Raw genomic sequence first — 26,288 nt, forward strand, 5'->3', positions numbered from 1 at the left:
CCAAAGTTAACTGCTTAGAGCAGTGTTTTTCAACCGGGGTCTGCGGACCCCTCGGGGTCCACAGACTATATCTAAGGGGTCCAGGAAAGATTGTCATTACCATAGACAGTGGTTTTCAACCTGTGGTCTGCAGACCTCTGAGGGTCCAGAGCTTATGTCTAAGATTTCCAAAGGGGTCCGCACTTCCATTTGCATCTGAAGAAGTGAGATTTTTTTACCCACGAAAGCTTAATAAATCTGTTAGTCTTTAAGGTGACACCGGACTCGTTACTTCCATTTGAAAATTTTTAGGGGTCTGCAAATGAAAAAAGGTTGAAAAACCATTGGCGTAGAGAGACTGCCCAGCCCCATCCTATATCTTTGCTCCCTTTAATTTCTCTAGAAAGCCACTCACACTCCTCTTATATCCAGGTGGGGAAACAAGCCCCCTGTCTCAGTGAGTCAGCAGAACCCACTTAACTCTTTCCCAGCAGGATCAACACATGCTAACAAGGCGAAGCGTTTCAGAAAACCACTGCCAGCATGGTCAACACCCAACCCAATTGTGCAGCTAACACGCGGTTTAAGACACTATATATGTTTTCTAAATTTAGAACAGTAAATAACTGCAGCATGTCAGATACCATTGTGTAGTAACTACTGGCAAATGAGGACTTTTGAATAGTAATCTCTCAGTAGTTTTTCTGGGCTTGCAATTTTAAAAATCTTTTCTACTTTACAAAATATCATCATCATCAACAGCTCATAAATGTCAAAATCTAAAATTAGAAGCATACCGTGCTGTCCCCCACCTTCATGTTTACATTTTAAAATGCAATTTAAAGCCATCGACCTCTCATTCAATTTTGTAGCAAACTTGTGGAGCTTAATGCTGCATGATTGGCTTTAAACTGGAATCTCAGTATGAAGCAGCTGGATTATCCCTTAATCCACCCTTGGTTAGGAGACCCACAGTAATACATACGGGAATATCGTTGTGTCATTACAAAGACATCTGCATATCCACATTTTTATTAAGGAATACAGGCATTAAATAATTATTTAGGATCTGATCTTGCAGTCCTTATTTGGGCAAACCCTCCATTAGCTTCAATGGGAGGTTTGCCTGAGTAAGGATTGTAGATTGATGGCCTTAAATTAGGCTACAATATGCTCTGGATGGTTATTGTAAAAATAATAGATTGACCCAGTCAATGAACGAGTATATTCACTAATACATAAATTGTAAAATTAGTGAGTTCTACTCACGGAGTTTATTACTACACTTCTAGCACATCTACAAAGAAAAAGAAAAGCCTACATATTGCCTGTGTGGAGATCATGGATACCTTGCGACATTAAGGAGATAGATAAAATCTGAGATTTGATTGTAAATCCTAAGACGAAATGACCTTCTAAATGATATATGGCCCAACCTTCAGCTCTTAAAAGCCCATGGAAAGTTCAAGTATATTACTTCACAGTCATTTTGAAGGTCCACACATTATGTACAGAAAGTAAAGTGTATCAAAGGGCCAAGAAAAGTTGGTTGTTTAACAAAGATTATTGTCTACTTAAGGGCAAGCAGAACACTTATGATGTTTGGAACACTTTGGGGAGGGGTAGTCTTTTAAAACAGAGATTGATAGAGAAGAGTGATCTCTTAATACCGATTTTACAGGGTATAACGGGGTGGGCAAACGACTCTTCGGCTTCTAGCACCAGGTTTGAAGCGACCCTTTTTAAGAGCTCTTGATGAGTGTGGGTGTCATCCTGAGGGACTGGGTGAGAGGGCGCCGTAATTGCCTCGTCAGGCAAGTATGAAGAGGAGGCGGGCAACTGGCGGTTCTGCCACCTCCATCGTCTCCTGCATGGGCACCTCTATTGTGGCCAGGTGACTGTGGGGTTCTCTCTGTGTTGGGGGGCGGGTGGGAGACCATCACTGACTGCTTGTCTGATGCCCTTGAGACCAACCTATGCCCCTGCATGGGCTGTGGAAACCCCCAGGATGTTTACCAGAGGTGCAAGGGGGCAGACCACTGGCCTTGAGGCCACACTGCACCAGGAGGAACTGCGGGGGAAAACAGTGCCTCTGATGGGTGGCCTTGACCCGCTGGTAGGACTCTTCCTCGCTATCAGAGCCCAAGGAGGAAGGTCCACGTCCGGGGGACCAGTATGATGCCGAGGCCGTCTGACAATCCCGGTCCCGTTGGTGCCGACCCTGGAGCTCAGCTGAAGATTTCCATGAGAGTGGTGACCCTCGGCGCTGCAATTCTGGTGACCGATAGTGGCATTCGGCAGATCAGCAATGGTAACCTGGCGATCTATGCCTGACGCTTAGCGAGCAGTCCATCGAGTGGGAACAGGGGCGAGTAGGCCTCCGCACAGGGGAACGTCAGCACAGCGAACCATACTGGTGTTCCGGCAACCAGTAATGGGGCTCTCTGGACCGGCGGGTTGAACCACTGGAGCAGTGCCAAACACTGAGAGTGGCTTGGGCATTCCTGGCACCGGGGATGGGTGATGCACCTCTGCAGGTCTGCGCCATTCCACTGGTGATCATCTTCCTGAGCCTGAGGAGTGCTGCCCGGAGTCCAGGGACCGATGCCATGGGCTCTGACGAGCAGGGCCGACGAGGGTTACAAATTACTGGGGGCCAGCGGTCCAGAAGGGGGCCTGGGATCCGGCTTCCCCCCCTCTTGTCGGCCCTGTTTAACCAGTCCACCCTTGCTGGGGGACCCGAAACATTTTTTTCTCCGGGACCCGAACCCGCTCTCAGCGGCCCTGCTGATGAGTGGGCCAGCCCGTGTCCAGAGCGTGGTGGCTATGTGCAGGTGAGCACTGGTGGGACCCTCCCTGCGGTGAGAAGTGGTGCCGCACTAATGGGGACCATTGAAAGGGTCCCAAGGCAGGTTTTCTCCTGGAGCTGGGCACCTCTGTGGCCGGTGTGAGTAGCGCTGGTAGGGACAAAATGTCCTTCGCGGCCTGAAAGGCCTCCGGTGTGGATGGCACCATCAAGTACTGAATGCCTCTGCAATTTCCCAGGGTGGGTCCTGGAGTGGGCTAGCCCGCTCAGCGGGAGATGGTGCCCGACCTCCATCCGGAGGTGAAGAACTGCCCCTTATGGGTCTTTGCTCTCCTCCGGCCATTCCTTCCCTTTACGAGATGCAGGAGAAGGTCCCCTCCCGGCCTTTCTTTGCTTTCTAGCTGATACCAGGGAAGGGGATTGACGCCGGTCCAAAGTTGGTGCCAGCGGCACGCGCTGCACCGAGGCCACAGTGCTAGGAGCAGTGTCCGATCTGGATGGCTCTGGTGCCGCTTTAAGTGCCGACTCTATAAGGAGTACTTGGAGGCGAATGTCCCGCTCCTTTTCGGTCCAAGGTTTAAAACTTTTACAAATGTGACACTTGTTGCTGAGGTGGATTTCCCCCAAGCACCTCAAACAGCTACTGTGGGGATCACTGACTGGCGTGGGTTTTCTGCAACAGTCACAGGGTTTGAAGCCTGGGGACTTGGGCATGCCAAGTCCCGTCCAGGACTACAACCAACACTAAAAGGGAACTAAAACTATTAACTTTTCAACAACTATATACAACCAAGTTCCCAATGAGCAGCTGAGAGGAGAAACCTTGCCGAGGCAAGGAGACATTCCAGCACCATCACTGGCGGTAAGAAGAAACTGAAGGGAGGAGGGGCTGGGGGTGCCCCTTATACCACACCATACGGGCACTACTCCAGAGGGTGCCAGAGCCAGTCCGCTATGGATACCACTGAGGGCAAAACTTCTGGCATTGGTGCATGTGGCAAGCACACACACCTACAATGGAATGGACATGAGAAGCACTTGAAGAACCCATGGTGCACATGCTGTACAAACACAGAATAAAAACACAGTACCTGCCCCAAGGAGCTTGCAGTCTAAGAATAAGACAAGAGACAGACAGATACAGAACTACACCAGGCAGCAAGAGGAAAGTTTCAGCATAATAGAGAGTGGTAACAGCACATCATCAGTCTTACCACTGATGATGTTGTAGGCAACATGGCGAAAGAGAGTTTTAAAGAGAGATTTGCAGGAAGATAAGGAGGTAGCTTTTCAAATGTTTATGGGGCGCTCCTTCCAACCAGGAAGGGCAGCCTGGGAGATAGCACAAAGATGCTTGTTTTAAAATTTTAACAAGTGGGCAATGAAGACTGACATCATTGGCCAAATGGAGGCATGAGTTGACATTTTGAGAGTCAATGAGAGCTGATAGCTAGGCAGTGAAGGGCCTTGAAAATGAAGACAATCAGCTTATATTTCATGCAGTAGAGAAGGGGGAGCCAGTGAAGGGATGCAGTAAGAGGGGTGACGTGGTCAAAGTGACAGGCTAGGAAAAAAATCTTTGCAGCAGCATTGTGAATGGATAGGAGCAGGGCAAGATGGCATTTGTCAAGACCAGAGAGAAGGAAGTTGCACTAACCAAGATGTGAGATGATAGAGCCAGGATGAGAGTTTTGGTTATGTGAAGGGGTAGGAAAGGCCGTATCTTGGAGATGTTATGCAGAAAGAATCGGCAAGATTTAGACAGTCTGGATGCTGGAACCTAGAAACAGGTCCAAGTTGAAGATGATGCCCAGGACCTGAGTGACAGGTAGGGTGGTGATGGTGTCCACAAGTGATTGAGAGAAGGGGGGGCAAGGCTTGGGGGACTGATTAGGAACATTGTTTTAACCACGTTGAGCTTGAGCTAATGGCTAGACATCCACAAGGAGATGTTTGAGATATAGGCCAAGATTGTAGTTTGGACAGAAGGAGACAGATATGGAGTACGAAGGTATATCTGTGAGTCATCAGCATAGAGATGGCAGTTGAATTTGTGTTTACAGATGAGATTGCCCAGAGATAAGGGGTAGAGGCAGAAGAGAAGGAGGCCAAGGACAGAGCCTTGTGGAACCCTCACAGAAAGCTGGAGGACAAATTAGGAGGATTCCTCCAAAGGACACACTGAAGGAGCACTTAGAGAGGTGGGAGGGAAACCTGGAGAGACAGAGTCATGGAAGCCAACAGAGGACAAGATTTCAAGAAAAAGAGCATGGTCAACGGTGTCAGATGCAGCTGACCGGTCAAGGAGGATGGGGATGGAGTATGCGTCCTAGCCAAAGCTCAGACAAGGTCATTAGATACCTTGGCAAGAGCTGTTTCAGTGGAATGCCAGGAATGGAAGCCAGATTGGAGAGGGTCTAAAGATGGAAATGGAGAAGAGGAATTCCAGGCAGCAACCGCAGAATACATGTTCAATGAGCTTAAAGACAAAAGGGAGGAGGGATGGGGGTGGTAGTTGGAAAGGCAAGTGAGGTCAAGGGTGGGTTTTTTAAGAGGGGAAAGACTAAAGCATGCTTATTTTGTAATGGGAAAGAGCCAGAGGAGAGAAGTTTAATAAAGGAAGGGATCAGAACGGGTGCAAGGGAGTCCAGAAGATGGGATTGGAGCGGGTAATGGAGAAAGCAGAGGAGTTAGTGAAGGCGAGCAGACAAGCATCTGTGGCAGGGAAGAAGGAGAGAGTTGTAGGAGGGGAATGGGAAGGTCACTTATTTATTTATTTTTTTATTAAAAAAAAAAATTAAAGAAAAAAGAAACCAGCAAGATCCTGTGCAGAGAGAGAAATGGAGGCAGGAGAAGGGGAGGTTTGAGGACTGAGTCGAAGGCGGCAAAAAGGTAGCTGGGATTGCCGGCAAGAGATTCAATTGAGTTGGAGGAATAGAGTTGTTTAGCTAGAAAGATGGCAGCACTGAAGGAGAGAGAATAGTACTTCCCTGATTCTCACCAGAGTTATGAGAATAAATTCATTAATGTTTGTGAGCAGGTCAGAAACGACAGTAAGGGGATAAGCTGTTAGATATCACCCTCATGGGATACTAAATCCTATGTTTGAACACTCAGTTCAGAATTTAGGCAACGTAAATGTACATTTACCATGTCTAAGTGTCTATTTTAGCATGCTAATGGAGTCTCGGACACGCTATTAAAGCATCCTGTGGCATGTTGCTTACTTCACCAACTGCCTCCTCAGTTTCCCTCATTGTCAGGGTAGTTTATCCCTCTGACAAAACCAAAAAAGCTGCCACTTCTGGGCGTAATGGAAGCCAAAAAAACAACTAAATGAACAGCCCTTTCAACGACAAGTTTAAGCCTTCACCACGTGGTCCAGGGGCTCACACACTGAGTCCTTTACCAGATAAACAACTCTCCCCACTCTGGGATTCTTTGTTTTCCTTCCTGCCTCTTGGGTCTGTTCACGTCTCCCTCAAATTTATACAGTCCGGCATCCTTTCCTGACATGCCTTCCTACTCCCTGTTACCTGACTCCCTGAAACTACAATTCCCAGAATGGCATCTTCCTGGAACAAAATCTGTAGGAAGGCCTGGCCTGTTGTGCCAGGCCTGTTGCCTGTTTTTCAGGGCTAGCACACCATGTTACACACATCTACGTTTGAAAACTGTGCCCACAAAAAAATATTAAGATAGAGCTATTGCAATGCCAGTTACATTTGCATTATATTCTGAACTCAAAGTGGGACTTCAACCTCTGTTTTACAAAAAAAAAAAAAAAACACAGTTTATCTATCCAAAATTTTCATCACAATCTCTGGATAAAGCTTGAATTTTGAAGAATATGCTTATAAAATTTGCAGATGACACCAAGCTGAGTGGGGTTGCAAGCACTTTGGAGGGCAGGACTGGAATTTAAAATGACCCTGATAAATTGGAGAATTGGTCTGAAATTAACAAGATGAAATTCGGTAAGTTAGATGCTTTTAAGTTGGTAAGGCCTGATGGAAACTGCCCTCGAGTACTTAAGGAACTAACTAAAGCAATTTCAGAACAATTAGTGATTATCTTTGAGAACTCATGGAAGACAGGTGAAGTACCAGAGACTGGAGAAGAGCAATCATAGTACCGATCTTTAAAAAAAGAGAACAAAGGGGACCCAGGGAATTATAGACCAATCAGCCTAACTTTGATTCCTGGAAGGATACTGGAAAATTTTTTTAACAATCAACCTGTAATCACCTAAAGGAGAAGCAGGTGAAAAGTAATAGCCAGCATGGATTGTCAAAAAAAACCCTAATTTCCTTCTTTGACGAGGTTGCCAGCCTTGTAGATAGAGAGGAAGCAGCAGATATATTATATCTTGATTTTAGTAAGGACTGACATTCCCACATGACATTCTCAGACGTAAACGATGAAATTACTACGAGTGCACAACTGGTTGAAAAAATTTACTCAAAGAATAGTTTTAATGGTTTGCTGTCAGACTGGAAGGACACATCTAGTGGGGTCCCATAGGGATCTGTCTTGGTTTCAATGCTGTTCAGTATTTTCATTAACAACTTGGATAATGGAGTGAAAAAGATGCTTGAATTTTCTGAGTTAAAAAAAAAACAATTGATTAGTTTCAATTAAAACTGGCCATAAAATAAATTCACATTCTGAGTCCCATGATATTTTGGTCCCCTCTAGCCCCAAAACTACAAAAAATGCATACGTTATGAGAGGTTTGGGGCCTTTCGTCAGTTCTGTAGCCTGTTTTGTTTTTAAAAGAATGCAAAAATGGTCAGCATTGTTCATCATATCTGAAACGTATGTGCTGGGAGAACAGGAGGTTTACAACAACCAGGATCTTCTATGAAGTAGCTGTTGGCTTTTGACAGAGACCAGAAACTGCATGAACTTCCCAAACCTGCATCACGTGACAAAACTGTGAAGTGAAGGGACAACAGAGGGGGGCGTTTGGTCTGTTTGTGATGGAGGTGGATGGATGGATGGAATTTGGGGAAAGGGATGCTGGAAGGCTAGTGTCCTTACTGGGGCATAGTTAAGGTTGCGGTGCATTTTCTGTGGTGGATCGTGGTTGTGCTAGTTGTGAGGTGTTCATCTCTGGGTGGGGTAATAGAGGGTGTGTACTGTGGTAGACTTCATTTTTCATTGCCTTCCTTTTTAGGTTTTGTGTCAGGTACATTCCACAGAGATCACCGATATACAGCAGTGTTTCTGTGTACTGGTATTATATATACTTGCAGTGGGCCCCATCAAAAGCCCAGTGGAGGGTTCTAAACAAGAGATGCTGACAGCCCAGATGACAGTCCCAAAAATTAGGACTCTCTCAGTCAAGATTTAACATTAACAAGTCTTATGTACTAACAGAACTTAATACTTAGTCCTGCCTCAGTGCAGGGGACTGGACTAGATGACCTATTGAGGTCCCTTCCAGTCCTACATTTCTATGATTCCACGGCTGCTGATTAGTAACAAATGTTCTGAAATGTACATAATGCAATTTTCCTGGCCCCTGCAAGTCTGTGGGGCCACCACACACACACGCCATGCCAGCCCATGCCATACTATTTTAAAATTCCTGTCAGCTACCTATATTGTGGCAACTAACAGAGTGTACTATTGATTTATTTTTAATTGGACGTTAAAATTGTCCACATTCCTAAATTGTTGTGCTTCATCATGAGCGTGAGCAGAGACTCCACACAGACACAAGTACGGTTAAGTGCCAGGCTCCGCACTTCATGGAAATCAGACTCATGCCTCCTGTCCCTCCAGGTTTCTTACTCTGAAAAGATCAGGGCCGGGCATAGACAGTTAATGATCATGTCTGAGAAGTCAAGGGCTTAAGAGATTCTCAGTCTGCTAATGAGGCATACCCTATCCAGCTACTCTATCCCATCCCATCTCCTGGTCTCCCTTGCAAATCTCATCTTGCAAATACCCGCTTTGGCCTGCTTCCTGCCACTGGGCAGCAGTGACTTGGCAGCTGCACAGAAGTGCTCTCATTAATGCAGGACCAGTCTCCCCTGTGCTCTGAGTCCTGCTCATCAATCTGCTCTAGCCTAGGTTTATATGTGCAACACTCCACATCTGTGCTTTGCTGCATCAAGCCTAGTGTGTGTTATCGCAGGTCTGGCTCAGGGGTGGGAGTGGGAGGATGAGAGAATTACAGCTGAGAGGGGCTGGAGAGAGACAGATTGGTTAACTGACCAAAGTCTACAGGCAACAAAATCCGCACCTCATTAGCTAAATGCCACTTCCAATTTCAGATAAGTGAACATCATCTGGATGTTACAACAACGTAACAGAAACAAGTCTGGTGCCCATTTCATTACTCCTGCATTTCTCCACTGTAGTCACACATCTACCCCTTTCCACACTTGCCATGACACAATGTTGGACCAATGGGGAAAAAAATGAAGAAGATTACTTACTGGTTGCTGGAGTTCTTTGAGATGCACTCTGCATATTCACACTCCTAATCCACCTCCCTCTCTTTTACAGAATCATAACTGACAAATATATTACACTCTGCATTAGCGGTGGAAGGACCTGAGGTGGCAACCAACACTATGCTCTCTTTTATAGACACACCCTCAGCACATGCTCAAGGAATGGGGAGAAGGGGTGTGTGAATGCTCTAGCAGGCACTGCTAACAGAAGGTTCCATTGTCCAAGCTGGTGCATCCCACAAGTGGGAATATGCAGAGGACACTCGAAGAACTGAAGGTCACAAAATGTTTTATAAACATTATTTAAAACAAATTATTTCTTCTCCTGGAAAGCCAATTTTTTTTAATCTAACCACCATATATTGATAGTCTGTGTTCTTGTGCCCAGAGCCAGTCATGTGATTCATGATATGATCATAGATGTAATATACCACTACTCATTCAGTGTCTGAGTCTGGAATGTGCAATCCTAAAGTGCCACCAAATATTAGACTTAGGTGATGGTTTGAAAAACATACTATACTGTAGTCACGAGGCTAGAATTTTTGCACAGATTTCTAGTGTTTATTCTATAGTTTTTACATGGCCTCGTCTTGTTGTCAAGCATTGTAAAGTAATTGTGGATATAACTGACTCTACATCTATTTTGAATCTCATCTGGAAACATCTTTTTTCCCTTGCCTGTACTTTATTACATTTCTCTCCCTCTATGTTCTTTTAACTCTAACTATATACTTAACACTTCTGCAAAGCATCTTAGGAGACAATTTGTACGAAAAGCCCCATTACAAAATATTGTATTAGTTGCACTATATATGCTAGAGATGGGGAGTCTCAAAATGTATGGATTTCAGTTCAGAAAAGCATCACAAAAGCCTATCCGTATTGCTTATCTGAACTCTTCACATCTCTTAAATAAGTGAACTTTGGTTGGCTATCTGACCAGTGTTGCAGCATTTCCAGTTCCAGTCCTAGCCAGAACATGAAAAAACAGGAGTCCATGAAGCTGAAAAATATTAGGATAACAGGACATTTCAGAGCCTTCAAAGAAGTTGCTCTTAAAGTGGGAAAAGGAGGTGGGAGATGAGACATTTGGAAAAGGGGAGAAAGAAGAAAAAGCAAGAATGGAAAGAAAGAACATAGGAATAGCCACATGGGATCAGACCACTGATCGGTTCATCTAGTCCACTTTCTATCTCTGGCAATGGCCAGCATTAGTTGCTTCAAAGGAAGGAGCAAGAATCTCCATCAGGGACAATTACGGCAGCCAGCCCACAAAGGAAGTACCTTCCTAACTTTTAGCTAGTACAGTAGAACCTCAGAGTTACAAACTGACCTGTCAACCACACACCTCATTTGGAACCAGAAGTACACAATCAAGCAGCAGCAGAGACCAAAAAAACCAAAAACAAATACAATACATACAGTGCAGTGTTAAACATAAACTACTAAAAAAAATAAGGCAAATTAAAAAAAAAGATTTGACAAGGTAAGGAACCTGTTTCTGTGCTTGTTTTATTTAAATTAAGATGGGTAAAGGCAACATTTTTCTTCTGCATAGTAAAGTTATAAAGCTGCATTAAGTCAATGTTCAGTTTTAAACTTTTGAAAGAACAACCATAATGTTTTGTTCAGAGTTACGAGCATTTCAGAGTTACAAACAAACAACCTCCATTCCCGAGGTGTTTGTAACTCTGAGGTTGTACTCTAGCTTCTGGCCTGAAACATGGGGGTTTCCAGATCCTATAAATGTTTTATAATACAAGCAAGGAGAGAAGGAGAGGGAAGTGTGTCATTTTTTCTGACCCGGTTCACTCAATCCTATACTATATCTATAAAATAAAGAATGTTGTGAATTTTATAAGTGTTGAGTGGGCACAGTTACAACTAGGGTTAGAATCGTAGAATAGATATATGTTTCAGAGTAGCAGCTGTGTTAGTCTGTATCCGCAAAAATAACAGGAGTACTTGTGGCACCTTAGAGACTAACAAATTTATTAGAGCATAAGCTTTCATGGGCTACTGCCCACTTCTTCGGATGCATATATGCATATCCGAAGAAGTGGGCAGTAGCCCACGAAAGCTTATGCTCTAATAAATTGTTAGTCTCTAAGGTGCCACAAGTACTCCTGTTCTTTTTGAGAATAGATATAGAATCATAGAACATCAGGGTTGGAAGGGACCTCAGGAGGTCATCTAGTCCAACCCTCTGCTCAAAGCAGGACCAATCCCCAGACAGATTTTTGCCCCAAATCCCTAAATGGCCCCCTCAAGAATTGAATTCATAACTCTGGGTTTAGCAGGCCAATGCTCAAACCACTGAGCTATCCCTCCCCACGAGTCCCTTATTACAAGAGACGTCCCTTATTTTTTCATCTCTGTACAACAAGATCGGGAGTTGCTGAGTGCTGCAAAAAGCAGCAAGAAATACCCCTGGTGAATCTAGGTAAGTACTGCTTATGCATTTATTATTATTATTTATTAAAATATGGAGTGGGGAAGGATGAAGGCTATTATTAAATCAGGAGGAGGAGTGGATTGGGGGTGCTAAGAGAACAGTCCCTTATTTTTGAAATACAATGTTGGCAACCCTAATTCCAACCTAGTTTTAACCTAGAACCTAAATAGAAGTTAGCTCAGAAGCAGACTGCATATCTCCTGGTTTCCTAGTTGCATGGCATATAAGTATGTTCCAACAGTTAAAAGGAGAAACAAGGGAAGTACTGGCAATTAGCTCACCTCTAATCTTCTTAATATAGGACTAGAGAGAGGCCTGATGTTAATTCAGTGATCCAGGTTCCTTTGCATGTGATTAGGGAATTATAGGGAATTGAGGAATAAATGTAGAGGAGACACCACATCATCATCTTTTTAGAATAAAAAGCAATACTCTGAAGATTCCAAATTGCAGCGTTTATGTGAAATAAGAAATGTCACCTTTAAATGAGAAAAATGAGCCAGAAAGGTAAGGGTCGCAACAAGTGGCTAAACCAGCAGCTAATGCTTGTTGTTTTGGTAATTTAAACAGCTAAAACAAGCCTCCAGGACAACGTCAACTATTCAGTACAATACAAGTCACCAAAAAGTTTAAGCAGCCAACTTTAAATGTACAGCAACAAAGACAATGATGGCTTATTAGCAGTGTTGCAATTTTGGAGTAGTAAAAGGGTAATCCTCCTGTGGTAGATTTAGGTGACCACAGCTATATTTCCCCTCTCATTCACTGCAAAAATGATCTGGTAAGAGTCAATACAGCAGTGAACATGTGTAGTGGCAAATTCTGGCAATCCAGGAGCTCTAGGCCTTCCTACTGAAATATGGGGATATGAAGTGGGGAAGGATGAAGGCTGTATAGAGAGCTCAATGGAATTCAACTACAAAAGGTTAGCAAGGACCTAAAGGCAGATAATTTATTTAGAGTACAATGTGGATGGATGTTCTTGTGCCCAGAGCCAGTCATGTGATTCATGATATGATCATAGATGTAATATACCACTACTCATTCAGTGTCTGAGTCTGGAATGTGCAATCCTAAAGTGCCACCAAATATTAGACTTAGGTGATGGTTTGAAAAACATACTATACTGTAGTCACGAGGCTAGAATTTTTGCACAGATTTCTAGTGTTTATTCTATAGTTTTTACATGGCCTCGTCTTGTTGTCAAGCATTGTAAAGTAATTGTGGATATAACTGACTCTACATCTATTTTGAATCTCATCTGGAAACATCTTTTTTCCCTTGCCTGTACTTTATTACATTTCTCTCCCTCTATGTTCTTTTAACTCTAACTATATACTTAACACTTCTGCAAAGCATCTTAGGAGACAATTTGTACGAAAAGCCCCATTACAAAATATTGTATTAGTTGCACTATATATGCTAGAGATGGGGAGTCTCAAAATGTATGGATTTCAGTTCAGAAAAGCATCACAAAAGCCTATCCGTATTGCTTATCTGAACTCTTCACATCTCTTAACTAAGTGAACTTTGGTTGGCTATCTGACCAGTGTTGCAGCATTTCCAGTTCCAGTCCTAGCCAGAACATGAAAAAACAGGAGTCCATGAAGCTGAAAAATATTAGGATAACAGGACATTTCAGAGCCTTCAAAGAAGTTGCTCTTAAAGTGGGAAAAGGAGGTGGGAGATGAGACATTTGGAAAAGGGGAGAAAGAAGAAAAAGCAAGAATGGAAAGAAAGAACATAGGAATAGCCACATGGGATCAGACCACTGATCGGTTCATCTAGTCCACTTTCTATCTCTGGCAATGGCCAGCATTAGTTGCTTCAAAGGAAGGAGCAAGAATCTCCATCAGGGACAATTACGGCAGCCAGCCCACAAAGGAAGTACCTTCCTAACTTTTAGCTAGTACAGTAGAACCTCAGAGTTACAAACTGACCTGTCAACCACACACCTCATTTGGAACCAGAAGTACACAATCAAGCAGCAGCAGAGACCAAAAAAACCAAAAACAAATACAATACATACAGTGCAGTGTTAAACATAAACTACTAAAAAAAATAAGGCAAATTAAAAAAAAAGATTTGACAAGGTAAGGAACCTGTTTCTGTGCTTGTTTTATTTAAATTAAGATGGGTAAAGGCAACATTTTTCTTCTGCATAGTAAAGTTATAAAGCTGCATTAAGTCAATGTTCAGTTTTAAACTTTTGAAAGAACAACCATAATGTTTTGTTCAGAGTTACGAGCATTTCAGAGTTACAAACAAACAACCTCCATTCCCGAGGTGTTTGTAACTCTGAGGTTGTACTCTAGCTTCTGGCCTGAAACATGGGGGTTTCCAGATCCTATAAATGTTTTATAATACAAGCAAGGAGAGAAGGAGAGGGAAGTGTGTCATTTTTTCTGACCCGGTTCACTCAATCCTATACTATATCTATAAAATAAAGAATGTTGTGAATTTTATAAGTGTTGAGTGGGCACAGTTACAACTAGGGTTAGAATCGTAGAATAGATATATGTTTCAGAGTAGCAGCTGTGTTAGTCTGTATCCGCAAAAATAACAGGAGTACTTGTGGCACCTTAGAGACTAACAAATTTATTAGAGCATAAGCTTTCATGGGCTACTGCCCACTTCTTCGGATGCATATATGCATATCCGAAGAAGTGGGCAGTAGCCCACGAAAGCTTATGCTCTAATAAATTGTTAGTCTCTAAGGTGCCACAAGTACTCCTGTTCTTTTTGAGAATAGATATAGAATCATAGAACATCAGGGTTGGAAGGGACCTCAGGAGGTCATCTAGTCCAACCCTCTGCTCATCCTTGTATAGGAGAATGGGCAACAAAAAATTCAACCTAAATTAATTGCTGGACTTAAAATGCTTCATTCTTTAATGATTTCACATGTAATATTCAACACTCTATCCAAAACATTGAAGCAACATTGGGCATGAAGATGCATCAGACTGTGCCTGCCTTTATATGTAAAGGCTAGAAGACAACAACCTTCAACTCTCCACCGCCCATATCACTATAATACTTTAGGTAGCTCAACAATGCACTCAAAATGTAAATAAAAAACTAACTTCCTTAAAATTTTCCATTAAAACTTCATTCATTATCTAGTTGCAGACTTTTCCAAGGATAACTGCAACACTACCAAATTTCTTACATGTTTATGAAGGTTAACAACAGGACTTTGCCAGCATCCATCTACAAAAACCAACACATGAGCACAGATAGAAGCACCATTAGCTGTAGTGCTGTTCAGGCTTACATCTCCTATGGGTCAGTCACTAGCAAGCGACCATGACAAATACTTGAGCCAGTCTCATATTCTGACCAGCAGAGGAACACATACACACTAACCAATACATTAAACATCCTATAGGCTTGTGTTCCTAAGCTTCCTCAAAGTCTACCCAACCATGAACTTACTCATTAGCACACACAAATCTCCAATCTTCAAAAGTAATGGAGATTTTTGGCTTTAAAAAGATCATAGAATCCACCATACATCTTAGAACAGCCTTCATCATTAATGAAAAACTGTTGTCTTAAAGAAAAATGGCCTCTTACATTCCACCATCAACTCCCTTCAAATAAGAAATATGTGCCTGGACTGCAAAACCATTTTAAACAAATATTGTTACAGAGACAGATGTTGTATACATACAAACTTGCAATGGCTTAGTTAAACCAGTGCAAACCCTTGGGATGACATGGCAGTTTGGCTTATTTCAGGTTAGTTTAAAGCTGTGCCAAACTGATTTCAGATAAAATAAACCTGGTTTAAACCAAAATAACGAGTGTTCACACAGGGGTTTGCACCAGTTTAGCTGAAGTGGTTTATAGTCACACCCCTTAGTTAAATCTGTGTAAACTCTCCATGTAGACAAGGCCACAGACTTTCTAGGCAGGATATTGAGTCTAATGTCTACAAACACACACATTTGCAAATCATGCGCACGTGCATGTCTGTGTAGCAAATACGTGGTGACCGGAATGTCAGTGTTGTCATTGTGCTGTTCAGCTTGGTAAGAGCAAGAATTCAACTGAGGCTCCTGCTCTGAAGCCCCAGGTGCCTACCATTTGAGCTGAAATAAAACCTCTATTAGCTGTAGACAGCCTATGATACGCAGCTGAACAAGTCTGATTCCATCCAGTAGAAGGCAATGGTCCCACATACACACTAGCCAGGTCATTGCAGTGAATGGCACTGAGGTACTCATTAAAGCAACAGCCTCTGCATCATAATGTTTTGCTCTGCCTCAAGGGAGCATAGTGCCTTATTTTCATAACACAGTATCTCTACATTAATAATCCAGGCACCACAAAACTCAGACATGTACTTTTTAAAAAAATTGTCATTTGAAGTCGCACACTGGAGCATAACAATCCATACTGGTTTCCTGATTTGGTAACCAGACCCCATCCTAATGCACTTACCTTCTTAATCAGGCTCTGGTGCTCTTCAGACTGACTGAAGTTTGTGCCCATTTCAAATATGCTCATAGTTCCTTCCTCACACAAACTCATCCAGTACTGATATTCTTCATGTGCTGGAAGTCTATCCCAGAATGTCTTGAAGACCTCCCAGACTGCTTCCTGGCACACTAGAGAAGCAGAAATACACAATATAAATACAAGGTGGAGGGTCTCTGTGGGTGTGGATAGCTAAAGTTCTATTTTCTGAATAATATTTATGACATCTGTCTGCCTGTATGAATCCCCTTTGAAGGGGATTCAGAATAGAAGATCTTATGTATTAAAAGACACACATTGTTGCCTCCCTAATAGAGACTTTATATTTGTTCTTACTTTGCTTGCTGTTCTCCTTAATCTAAAATAAAAGTCACATTGACATGCTGTGTTCTGGAAAATATAAACATCTCCAGTATTGCTAACTCCAAGTATTCGAAAATCAAGAGTTAGACCCCAGAAACCATTACATTGGCTTAAAAAAATCATTTATTTGCCTTCTGGTTTTTGAAACACTAAGGTTCACATTTGCAAGCTTTCACTGCAACCAAGAGAGCTAGAAACTTAAATTAAAGCTGAGATTTGCATGTATTCACATGACTTCAGGAGTCAGTGGGGCTTTAAGAAAAACACCAAGTTTCTCAAGAATAGACAACACTGCATCTCACATGCTTTAGGGCCTCTTTAAGTAAAGAGGTAGAACGTGAAGCAAATTGTCATATTCCCAAAACATGCAGTGTCACATAGTCACTCCCATGACGTATTTTCCCTTCCAAAGTTCCAGAAAGAATGATACCTTTTCAGAAAAGCTGGTGGACATTTTCCTTTGAAAACAAGCCGTATCAAAAATGAATATTTGAACATTTTGTAAAAAAGGTAATTCAATGGAAATGATTGATGAAAAAGTTAGCTTGGTTAATTATTTTGCATTTTTGCCTTTCAGTTTTTGCATCACCAATTTTGATTGGTAGTTTAGTGTCATGGCAGAATTCCCCCCCTCACGCACCAAAAATTGAAATTTCAATAACAATTGCAAATTTAAAAGTGGAAAAAAAAACTTTCAATAGAAAAAAATCTGCAGAAAATTAAAAATTGGTCCATTTCTAAAAGAATGAGCAGGCATGGTTTAGCGGGTGGCACTTTGTTGCTGGAGGCAATGCGTACTGGACAAGAGAGTGGAGAAAGGATGATCCAGTGGTTTGGGTGCTAATTTGGGACTCAGGGGACCTGGACTCAATTCCCTTATCTCCACAGTTTTCCTGTGTGACTTGGGTAACTTACTTAGTCTCTCGAGTCCTCAGTTCCCCATCTGTGAAATGGACACAATGGCACTTCCCTACTTCACAGGGGTGTTGTGAGTATCAGACATTAGAGGTTGTGAGGAACTCTCATACTATGGTAATGTAAGCCATTTAAGTACTAGTACAACAGAGGTTCAGGTCACTTGAAGTCATGAAAGACTCCATATCTCTTTTCCCAATAATATGTTAACCCCAGTGTCCTATCCAAATTCCTACTGGGATAATTACATTCTACCTTCACCTTTCATCTGCATTTTCTCACCTATAAACTATTGTTCTGCTAAACAGCTGCCATGCTGCACCCCAGAAGTAGCTGCATTTCAACTGTGGGTAAAGTTATCCCTTGTACACTGTGCTCCTAATTTTAAAAAGTGAGCACCTACACAGAAGATACACGTTAACTGCAGTATTGTGGTACCAAAGGTAAAGTGCAGCCAGCATTTAAATTTACCAGTATTATAATTAGTTTGTATTGAAAAAGTTTCTAGATGTTCAATTCTCAATACAATTCCTTTGAAGGCAATTGTGTGACTGACTTAAAATAAATATTGGAAGCTATCATTGTGTTAATGGCTACTGAAAATTAGGGCTAGAATCATGCGATGAAAATGTGATGTGCTTAAAAAAATAAAGAGCTATTCTAACATTACTGTATCTATGTATTTCCAAAGGGCTGACTCTGAGCTGTAAGCTGAAAAGGTTTGTGACCACAAGGTTAAATTCTCTTCCTGTACTGTTCATGCTCTAATCTCTCTCTGTTTTCCAGTCAGAGCAGTTGGTCACATAATGCTCATGCAAGAACCTCTCTTTGACCCAGGATAAATGGAGGAGAGAGATTTATGGGATTTTCCTCCGCCAGCTATATACAGTAGTTTGGCAGAGGAATGCTTTGCTTTCAGGGAAAGTTTGACATACTCAGCCAGACCCTATAGGGAACTGACCTTGAATATTTCTTAAGAAAGTCATTTTCTTCAAGCAGCTTAAAAAAAAAAAAAAAAAAAAAAACCTCTCTGTGCTGCCAAGATCCGAAACTTGATTACGATTACCTCTGGGTGTCAGATGCTCTTTGGGTTAAACACATTGCACTGGTTTAACTAAGAATTAAAAAAGTCTGGTGTCTTTCAGAGATACCGTTGGGAAATTTTTATATGCACGTTATGTCCCTCCATACATGCAAGGAATGTGCATTTCCTGGATGTACTGGGCTTATAAATTATAACTTTATGAAACTGTTTCACAATTTAATGGTGCTCTTGGACATCTGACTGATCATGGAGTCCCAGATGGCACTGGTAGGCAAGAACACCTTTTTCTGTTGCTGTCTGGTGAGGCACTTTTAAGTACCGGTATTTCTCTCTGATGTGGAGCTTGCCAGTTATCCAGATCTTTGTGACTTCCAAGCTGGATTGTTGCAGTACACTCTACAGAGTAGTAGTTTTGGAGATCGCTCAGAAGCTACAGCTAGTGCAAAATAAAGTACTGTATATACTGTATATGCAGTGTTCGCTGCATGAAGTATATACCAATTTTCTGGTACACCTCTACCCCAATATAACACAAATTTGGATATAAAGCGGTAAAGCAGTGCTCCAGGGGGGGGGCTGCGCACTCTGGCGGATCAAAGCAAGTTCAATATAACGCGGTTTCACCTATAACGCGGTAAGATTTTTTGGCTCCCGAGGACAGCGTTATAGCGAGGTAGAGGTGTAGTTGCACTGAAATCTTACCAGCTTCCAGGTTGATTACTTTGGTCTGTAAAGCACTATAAAAACTGGGTAATGACTACTGAAGACTGCCTCATATCTGTTGTGATGTCTATGCAAAAATCAGTCAATTTTTGCTCAAGTTGAAGGGCAAATTGAGAGAAGTGGCACTTAATTTTATCTATTCATAAGTAAAAGTGGCAAATGTACATATATTTTTTGAAAAATGTATGTATTTGATTGTGTGTGTCACTTGCCTTCTTAGATAGCAAACTCTTTGGTAGGCAAAGACCATCATGGGGCCTGGATCCTGACTGGGACCTCTGGGCACTAACATAGCTCAAACTATCACCACTAACCTCTGCAATGTTTCCTCCCGCTCTCTCTCAGATGTGAGGGTTTAGGAAAGGCCTGAGATCAGCCTCAAATCCAGAACACTATTCTAATACCACAGGATAGAAGTAATTCTAATTGATTTCATTGGGAGTTATTCGTATCCTATAGTGGAGTATAGGGCCCTCCCAGGTATCCAATGCAGTGTAGTATCTATCCTACTCCCATTCCAAATGATTGGGACGAGTTTTCCAACAGGCTGTAATTGTGACATGAAACAGACGGAAGTTGAAGTGCAGACACACATCTCTTGCAAATCTTTGCAGAGGCTCTGGCTGACCCCACAAGGTTTTCAAACAGCAACAGACCAAGTACTGGCTGCCCAGATGCAAGTAATAACTAGCGGTAATAATCCCAGGCAGTTTTCTTTAACAGTTTTAAATATGTTTAATCTCATTTTTAAAATTAATTTGATCAACAGTATTTCCCCTGACTACTACAAGCTGCTGCAGCATGGACATTTGCTCCCAATCAGCTCCTGTTAGATTAGGGATTTGTTGTGTCTCCTTTCAATTAGAATTAGTCGTCCCCCCCACCAACCCTGAATCCCAATCTCACAGGTGCTGCGCCATCTGTGGGTTCTGATGCCATTAACCAAATTTAGCTGGAAAAATATGGTCACATTTTTTCCGTGGAGGAGGGAAAGAGATGGGGAGTCAAATTCTCCCCTCATTTACACCTAGTCACCGCCAATGAAATCAATTATATATGGGGGTAACTGGGGGGGGGGTTATTTCTGGCTCCTAAATAGTCTGATGAGAATTCACTCATGTGACCCTGTGGATTTGGGGAGAGATAAAAGTATTGGACAAATTTGTACTGTGATTTCCATTGGTGTTCATTCGAACACTACGACTGCATGTGCTGACTGCCAAACTAAACAAACTGGTCATTCTGCCAACCACGTTCCCACTGAGTAGTACCTTATTCTGCAAATTCCCCTATTTATTTAAATGGGTCAAATTGCAAAATAAGGTGCTACTTTCTAATTCCTGGTAACTGGACCCCCAAGGCCCTGCCCCCTGCCTTGGCCCTGCCCAAGGCCATGCTCCTTGCCTCTCCCACCAAAAAGTACAAAATCATTTTTATGTATAAGTATCCCTCCCTTCTGCCTTTCCCTCGCCTTAAGTATTCTATACACTGCACAACTTAATGAAAACAGATGAAAATACAATAAAACCTAAAAAAACTACCCTTTTCAAATTCGAAGGTGATAAAAGCAAATGAGGTAGGAGACCAAAAAAGGAAAGCAGGAGTTTAGGAAAAGATAACGATATGGCCAACAGTCTTCATAATTAAAAACCCAACTTTAAAGCAAAAGACTTGGGCCCTGTCTACACTGCCAAGTTTCTGTGTAGTAAGGCAGCTTTCTGCGTTGTAACTCCTGAGGTGTACACACTGCCAAGCCACTTAGTGGGCAGAAACTGTGCAGTTGCAGCACTTTAAAAAAAACCACCTCAACGAAGGCACAGAGCTTTCTGCGCCGGGGCTACAGCGCTGTGGTGCCAGTGTAGACACCCAGGTTGATTACAGCGCTGTGACTGGCCTCCGAGAGGTGTCCCACAATGCCTGTTCTCACCTCTCTGGTCATCGGTTTGAACTCTACTGCCCTGCCTTCAGGTGACCAACCTTCATCCCGACCCTGTACATTCCTTTGGAATTTTGCAAGTCCCCTTCCTGTTTGCTTGGTGACACGTGCAGTGGTCTCGGCGCATCTTTCCAGGTGGTGACGCCTGCTCCACGCACCAGGCGATCCCCCGCTTGGAGCAATGCCGAACTGCTGGATCTCATCAGCATTCGGGGAGAGGAGGCAGTGCAGTCACAGCTGCGCTCCAGCCGTAGGAATTATGATACCTCTGGACAAATTTCATGATGCATGACAGAAAGAGCTATGACTGGGATACACTGCAGTGCAGGGTCTAAGCGAAGGAGCTACAGAACGCCTACCACAAGGCACGGGAGGCAAACCACTGCTCCAATGCTGTGCCCACATGCTGCCGGTTCTACAAAGAGCTGGACGCGATACTCAGTGGTGACCCCACCTCCACTGCGAAGACCACTGTGGATACTTCGGTGGCTAGCATGCCAGTTGAGAGTGGACTGAGCCAAGAGGAGGAAATCTTGGACGAGGATGTGGAGGGAGACCCAGAGGCAGAGGATGACTCGGAGGAGGCTAGCCAGTCACAGCTGTTGGCAAAGTGCAAACAGGAGAGGAGGCCCCTGGTAAGTGGATTTGATTTTGGGAATCGCTGAAGCGAGTTGTTGGGGGCAGGAGGGTTGCAGAAAGCAGGCTTGTCTCCCACTGCATGCCTAGTGTGAGTGATGGAACAGGCTGTTGATTGACTCCCTCACTTCATGGGAGTCTCCCTCAGAGATCTCCAGGAAACCCTTGTGGAGATAATGGGCAATCTGTTGCCACAGGTTCTTTGGCAGAGCTGCTTTGTTTCTTGCCCCATTAATGGTAACTTTCCCGTGCCACTCTGCCATCACAGTGGTGGTGGTGGGGCACAATTGCTGCACACAGGTGAGCGGCATAAGGGTCAGGGCAGAAGCCACAGTCTTGGAGAAGACCCTCCCTTGATTCCCTGCTCACCCTCAGCGGCAAGATATCTTCCATAATGATCACATCCTGTGGAAAGTGTGGGGACAGGAATGATTATCAGGCTCCCCCTACAGTGCTGGTTCTCCCCAAGAGCCACGTGCCCAGTGTACAGCATGGTCCAGGAAGAGTGATTTACCCTGCCTCTGCAGCTATTAACCATTTTGGGGGTCTTGTGGCTCTTATGTGCTTGCCTGGGGTCAGCCAGTTAGTGACAGGTATGTGAAGAGTGGCTGTGTTTTAAAACACTGAATCAGTGTTCTTTGTGTTGCAAACAATACTGCTTCTGTAAAATGTTGCATTTAAACTTCACAGATGACCTTGGGAGCCAAGCCTTCCTCTGTTACTGGCAGCTGAATGGCTGTGCAGAATTAGAAAGCAGCCAAGAAGAACCAAGGAGGACTTTCTGCGTGATGTTATGATGCACTCCGCCGCCAAGAAACAAGAATTGAAGGATTGGCAGGACTGCGAGACGAGGACCCGAAAGGAGAATGTGGCACGCCAGAATGAAGCCATGGAGCGGCTCTTCAACATTATGGAGCGCCAAGCGGACACACTCCAGGCAATACTAGCTCTTCAAACCGAGCAGCTCTGCACCCACCCTCCCCTGCACCCGCTGTTGCAAAACTCTTTCCTATGCTCTCCCCAGACACCGCCAACACACTCTTATCAACCTCCTGGCTCCAGTCTATACTTGCGGCATTCCACTCCTCCCCCGACACAGTCCAACAGTGTGGACTCTCACTACCGACTGCACTCAACACCCGTCCCTCTGCAATCTGGCCCTGCTGAAGTACAGCACCCACTGCATTGTACTCCAAAGGAGAAAGCTGGGTATGATCCCTGGACATACACAAATCTTTAGCCATCCCGGGACACCACCTCCTCCTGGGACCTTTCCTTCCCCCATCCTCCTCACTGCTGATGCTTTTTTGGTATGATTGTCTCCTCCGGTTATTATCGTTTAATAAAAGAACTGTGTTGGTTTGAAAGCAATCTTTATTCTATTAATTGAAAGCAAAAAGAGCCCTGCAAAGCAACATACAATTATGTTAAACCCACATATTGCATCATCTGCACTAATCACCTCCTAGCACTACAAGCACTGCACTCCCAAGCACAGCAACAAATATTAGTGGCTTTCAGCTTCAAATTGCTGCCTCAGGGCATCCCTGATCCTTATGGCCCCATGCTACACCCCTCTAATAGCCCTGGTCTCTGGCTGTTCAAACTCAGCCTCCAGGTGCTGAGCCTCTGCGGTCCAGCCCTGAGTGAAGCTTTCACCCTTCCCTTCCCAAATATTATGGAGTGTACAGCACGCGGCTATAAGTATAGGAATATTGTCATCGGCCAGGTCCAGCTTCCCATAGAGGCAGCACCAGCAGGCCTTTAAACGCCAAAAGCACACTCAACAGTCATTCTGCACTTGCTCAACCTGTTGTTGAACCACTCCTTGCTGCTGTGAAGTTGCCCCGTGTATGGCTTCATAAGCCATGGCATTAAAGAGTAGGCAGGGTCTCCCAGGATCACAATGGGCATTTCGACTTCCCCTACAGTGATCTTCTGGTCCAGGAAGAAAGTCCCTGCTTGCAGCTTCCTGAACAGGCCAGTGTTCCGAAAGAACACCCATACTTTCCATCCTTTAAATGGCCATAGCCCATACTGGAGGGAAGGCAGAGAGGCTCTTCCCTCACCTCCTTTGGGTAGGTTACTTCCCCATGTCAACTATGACTGGCCCTTGCACAGGGATATAAGGCGGGGAGGCTCCTTGCTTCTCTATCTTTTTTTGCTCAGTCTGACCCCGGGTCTCCACTTTGGGGTCCTTCAAAGCTATCAAGACAAAAGCCATTCTGAGCTATATTTTCAAAGCCATGCATAGCAATTCCCTTCCACAAACAGGAACATAATGCCTGGTTATTCAGCTTTCAGCTGTCAGGTGGCCTTGAAGAGACACACGTTAGTCAACAAGCATCATGCACTGTTCAGTCAGGTCCCACGACTTCATCTTGCTTCCTGAGCCTCATGATCCCACTGTGCCGTCAGTTTCCAATAAAAACTGATAACTCACTTAGGCCATGTTTACACTAGAGACCTTACACTGGTACAGCTATACCACTACAGCTGCGCCGCTGTAAGGTCTCCTGTGTAGCCGCTCTCTGTGGCGTGAGAGACCTCTCCTGTCAGCATAATGAAACCACCCACAATGAGCGGCGGTAGCTATGTTGGCAGGAGAGTGTCTCCCACCAACATAGTGCTGTCCACACCAGTGCTTCTGTTGGTATAACTTATGTCAATCACACCCCTGACCAACAAGAGCTTTACCAACAAAAGTGCTAGTGTACATATAGCCTTACCAAAGGTTTTGTCTCACTTATCGATCTGTACCCAGGGCCACATTCTGCCGTCACATGTGCAAGCCCAACTCCAGATGGCTTCAGTGGGAGTTGCCCATGCATATCCTAGGGAAGAATTTGGTGCAAAGCAAACAAGGGTCGTGATCAAGCAATTGAATTAATTCAGGCCTTCAACAGGAAGATGTTAACTGCCACTCAAACACCACTGATTCAACTATAAACTGAACGGAGGAACACAATGAAAGAAGATAACAGGAGTCAGTGTTTCTCAACCTTTTTGATACCAGGGACCGGCTTGCTGCCTTCCTAAACTGTGTCAGGGAGATCTCAGGGACCTGCGTTGGTCCATGGTCCAGTCATTGAGAAACATTGCTCTAGGCTTCCAAATCAAGGCAGAAATTCGCTTACTCAATCAGAGGACCATAACGAAGGGAAGCTTTCCTCTTTAAGTGTTTAAATTAACACTTAATGAGGAAGGCTTCTCTTCTTGATCACTTAGGGCTAAACAGAGACAAGATCTGAGGTGGGGTGAACCCAGATGGTTAGAAAAGGTATCAATCTAGTACACATTAGCAGAGCATTCTGTTTTAATTTCTTTACGTTTACAAAAGAGTTCACTCCCCCTCCCACTCCTTCTGGGCAGTGCATACCCTGTACAAATCTTGAACTAAATCCTAACAGGTGCCACGCTTCTGCAAATTCCCAGTGAAATCAATGGAAACTGCATATGCTGAGCACCTCTCCGAATTTAATCCTTTATGAAAAGCAGCCACCACTCACGCATTGCAATCTCTCTGCAAAATGCAGCATCACAACCATTTGATATTGTCCTCTTCCTGTATGTTCCATCTACCTAGGATACTGTATGGCCTACGTTATCAGAGTATCTGAGCACCTCATAAACATTAATGTATTTATCCTCACACCACCACCGTGAGCTAGGGAAGTGCTATCATCCCCATTTTACAGAAGGGGAACTGAGGCTCGGAGAGATTCAGTGACTTGCCCCAGGTCCCACAAGAAGTCTGTGGCAGAGCTGGGTACCGAACGCACTGCAAATCACAGTCCTGTGCCTTATCCCCAAGCTTCCTCCTTTCCATCCACATTCTCAAGACTTTCTGGAACAATATTATGCCATCATTCATATCGAAGTTCATTGTTGAAATCAAAGCCATTTTATAGATTTGAATGCAAAAAGCAGCTCAGATGGCTGAACTTCTTAGTTGAACTCCAGTTGCCAAGCCAGATTTAAAATGTGAAGTAAAATAAAGAAAGAGAAGTCTGCTCATACACCAAGGCCATGAATGAAAAGTTTAGTCAGGAATGAAGTTCTGCAAGCGAGTTGTGAATCCCTGAAAAACCATGGTATCAACAGAAATGCTGACACAGCTTCAGATGCAGTGACGCTGCCAGAAACCATTTGAGTACAAATGCTAGCCCTCAACACAAATGGAAAGAGCTCACCCATCTGGCTAGATCCTGCAGTCTTCATTAGTCCTTGCCCTGGAAAAACATTTACTGGACTTGTATGGGATTATACCTGGTGGTGTTTGCGGGATCAGCCCATGGAGGAGACAGGATTTCTGATCAACCCCCCTTAATCCCTAGCAGATGATACTGATTAAAAACCATCACTAAATCAAGACCAGTCTTTCAAGGCAGTTAAAAAAAGAGGCTAGAAGTTGTATGTGGGTGGAAAGGGAAGCTTCTACTGGAAATGACTTCCATCCATACCTGGTGATGGTA

General features: G+C 43.6%; 2 protein-coding genes across 2 annotated transcripts in view; one reads left to right on the top strand and one right to left on the bottom strand.

Moving 5' to 3' along the window:
- Window positions 1-26,288, top strand: part of LOC101940241 (putative protein ARB2BP) — a 260,593-nt gene that overhangs the window by 134,997 nt on the left and 99,308 nt on the right. The gene's annotated exons all lie outside the window — the stretch shown is intronic.
- Window positions 1-26,288, bottom strand: part of IMPG2 (interphotoreceptor matrix proteoglycan 2) — an 88,020-nt gene that overhangs the window by 54,678 nt on the left and 7,054 nt on the right. Inside the window, exon 3 of the mRNA XM_065567523.1 lies at window positions 16,160-16,326. Within this exon, the coding sequence (XP_065423595.1) occupies window positions 16,160-16,326 (167 nt within the window). The remainder of the gene's footprint in view (window positions 1-16,159; window positions 16,327-26,288) is intronic.

Source organism: Chrysemys picta, chromosome 1 (genome assembly GCF_011386835.1).
Source record: "Chrysemys picta bellii isolate R12L10 chromosome 1, ASM1138683v2, whole genome shotgun sequence".
NCBI lineage: Eukaryota > Metazoa > Chordata > Testudines > Emydidae > Chrysemys > Chrysemys picta.